The sequence below is a fragment of the Quercus suber genome, unplaced genomic scaffold, assembly GCF_002906115.3.
Source record: "Quercus suber isolate HL8 unplaced genomic scaffold, Cork oak 2.0 scaffold_215, whole genome shotgun sequence".
Classification (NCBI taxonomy): Eukaryota; Viridiplantae; Streptophyta; class Magnoliopsida; order Fagales; family Fagaceae; genus Quercus; species Quercus suber.
Genome location: NW_027069673.1, coordinates 474,034 through 477,106, shown reverse-complemented (window position 1 = coordinate 477,106; position 3,073 = coordinate 474,034). Strand labels below are relative to the sequence as shown.

The 3,073-nt window shown below is 44.4% G+C and overlaps 1 protein-coding gene across 1 annotated transcript; it reads left to right on the top strand.

Annotated features, from left to right (window-relative positions):
- The first annotated feature begins 1,772 nt into the window (after window positions 1–1,772).
- Window positions 1,773–2,689, top strand: LOC136070159 (serine/threonine-protein phosphatase 7 long form homolog). The gene is made up of 2 exons (XM_065779607.1): window positions 1,773–2,228; window positions 2,321–2,689. The coding sequence occupies exons 1-2, from the start codon at window positions 1,773–1,775 to the stop codon at window positions 2,687–2,689; spliced, it is 825 nt and encodes a 274-aa protein (XP_065635679.1).
- Window positions 2,690–3,073: the final 384 nt, after the last annotated feature.

Sequence of the window (3,073 nt, the reverse complement as noted above, 5' to 3'; positions counted from 1 at the left end):
TTTGTTTTTGCAGACATAAATGTCTTTGAGTTTTGGATGAAATTCCTAAAATTTTGTAGAATTTTACATCTAAAATATTTAGAGGGTTTGAGTTTGGAATGGCAATTCTTTTTTCGAAATGCCATTCCTAATTTTAAATATATAAATATCTTGGGAAAAAAGATTATTTGACATGCCTTCAATAGATAAATACTTGTTAATAAAATGTATTTTGTGGTGCATTTAGAACAAGGGATTTGATTTCATACTGAAGGCCATTTCAGTTGGGCCATGACAATGAGATATTTTTGTTTCGATTGATTCTGATGTACCTTTTTGGGTTTATTGGTATTTATATATTTCTAAGAGCGCGTGCACACACACACACAAATTTAACTTCAAAATTAGTAGAGCTAGTCTTTGTATTTTCAAACAAAATATGCTTTGTATTTGACCTAATGGGCCATTAATCTCCTTTAATTTATGCCAGATATGGACCCACTTAGAGCGGGACCCTCTATACGGGATGTCTTGACGAGGCAGGATGCGCATCGTTCAAGTTTGCTTTGGGATGCTCCTTTGGCAGGCGAGGTATGCACTTGTCCAAAATCATTGTCAATATATGTAGTAGAAAGATTTTTGGCATTTAAGTTTGAAGCGTAATTATTTTGTGCTTAGTGAATGCTATTATTAATACTAAGTTGCTCTGTTTGCAGGGAGTGCCAGGGTACTGACTTGCCGTCACCGAGAGAAAGGTTTGCTTGAAGGTCTGTTTGAAGGTGGGTTAGACCCACGTATGCCGCTCATATAACGGATGCAGGATTAGATGGACTACTTCGGGTTCCAAATATAGACATTGACCATAGCTTGATCACGGCTTTGGTGGAGAGATGGCGGCCGGAGACCCACTCATTCCACTTGCCCGTCGGTGAGATGACCATCACGCTGCAAGACATAGAGGTTATAATGGGGGTTCCTGTAGATGGGTTACCGGTGGTGGGATATACCCATATGGATGATTGGGGTGACCTATGTGCCAGCATGCTAGGGCATAGGCCGCCGAGAGGTCTTCGTGGAGTTACAGTCTTTAAGAACACTGGAGTGATGGAAGGGCCAAGGATAAAAGCCAAGTGGCTTGAGGATCGGTTTAGGGACCCTCTCCCGGCTGATGCCAGTGAGGAGCTTGTGCAGCAGTATGCTGGTTTTACATACTGGAGATGTTGGCTGGTATATTGTTTATGGACAAGTCTGGCGAACGACACTCAATTATGTATTTGCAATTTTTCAATCCAATTAGTAATGGAAAGAGATATAGTTGGGGTAGTGCAGCATTAAGTTGGTTATATAGACACCTTTGTAAGGCATCAGAGAAGGAAGCCAAGCAGATTGGCGGTGCCGTGCTATTGGTGCAGTTGTGGGCATGGGAGAGGTTTCCATACATATGTCCTGTGATGAGGCATCCACACCAGGCACTGCCCCAGGTCCACTTGCTATCAGGTATGTAGGATCTTAGATAGTTACCGTTTTAAATTTTTGTATTATCTTTTTCGCATGGGAATTATGTAAGTACCTAATATGAAGGTTATGTCTGTGTTGTTTGGTAGATGGAAAGGGGCTAAGATAACAACTGAACATCCAATGCACGTCCTACGCGCCTATCGTTTGTCGCTCACTTCGCTACGGCCAAATCAGGTATCGTGCGTTACAAGTAGGAATCGCTTTGGCATGTAGTTGTCGTACGTACAAGTGGCAATGAATAAACATTTTTTATTTCAGAGTTAAACATTGTTGCTATGTATTGTTCACATCCTTACACATTTTTTATAAGGTTGTTTGCATCTGTTGAATCATTGCAGGTTGTCTGGGAGCATACAGAAATTATTTGGGTTCCCTGCCCGCATATTGTACGGCAGGCCAACGCATATGGAGGTCTATCGTGCGCTCATACATTTTGGGTGGTCAAAGGCCATCACCCAGAACGTGTTCTCCGACAGTTTGGGATGAAGCAAGACGTACCGATCAATGTCGATACTTCAACTGAACTTCACAAGATAACACTTCAGGGCAAGCAAGAAAAAAACTGGGCGGTTGAACATAGAACTCATATTGCTAAATGGGCGGCGCATGCCACAATTGCCGATGCACCGCCCTTTCATGGGGAGATGAGCTACAATGACGATTATATGGTGTGGTTTCGTCCTCGCACTGTTCGCCATATTACGAGAGAGACCTCGTACTGGGACACTTTGGTAAGTTTACAAACACTGTTCTGTTATAAATGTACCTCGTTTCGCATAGTTTAGTTCAACCTACTAACACTATTCTTGTATACTTGTGACAGGTTGAATCACAGTTGAGGATTATGGAGAAGTGCGAACCAGGGTCTGAGATCTACAATGATTGTATTAATGCCTTGCGAGCAGTTGAAGAGCTCGGTCGGTTGACATTGGACGATGCACGCACTGTGGGCAACACAAGTGAACCTGCTGTAGGGCGTGGTCGGCAAGCAGGTAGACGTCAACGGCAAGGAGGCCGTCAATCTAGTCAGCGTCCCACATCTAGTCAGCGTCAGACACCTGGGCCACATCTGGTCGGCGTCAGACACCCATGCCCACATCTGGTCGGCGTCAGACACCCATGCCCACATCTGGTCGGCGTCACACACCCGTGCATGACCACACCATGGAGGAAGCAAGTCAGACATAGATGAGATGTGTTTGGACATTGGTTATGACATGGGCTCCATGGCACACGATGATGCGGGTCCATCCCATACTTTTGCCCATGGGGACACATCTCGGTTCCCATCCATGAGGAGCGATGATACCTGCCCACCTACATCCCCTACTACATCTCCATTGCCCACCGCCCGTATGTCTCCCCCAGTGACTACTGGCACTACCCTCGTCAAAAGTTAGAGCCCATTTCTCTTTGGGCACATCCTTCAAATATCGGTGTGCGTCCTGGTTGATATTCTTAATTAAATCAAAGGTGGCATTGAACTTTCGCTCCTGGGTAGCACTTGCTGCCCTCCATACTAGATTCTTTACAGTTTCATTGTTACATCTATTGTTGACGTTACTGCATAGATGAC

Bases quoted from the DNA above. Each gene is read 5' to 3' on its own strand.
- LOC136070159 (XM_065779607.1), top strand. From the start codon at position 1,773: ATGTATTGTTCACATCCTTACACATTTTTTATAAGGTTGTTTGCATCT. The intron at 2,229-2,320 runs GTAAGTTTACAA...TACTTGTGACAG, and splicing joins CCTCGTACTGGGACACTTTG to GTTGAATCACAGTTGAGGAT.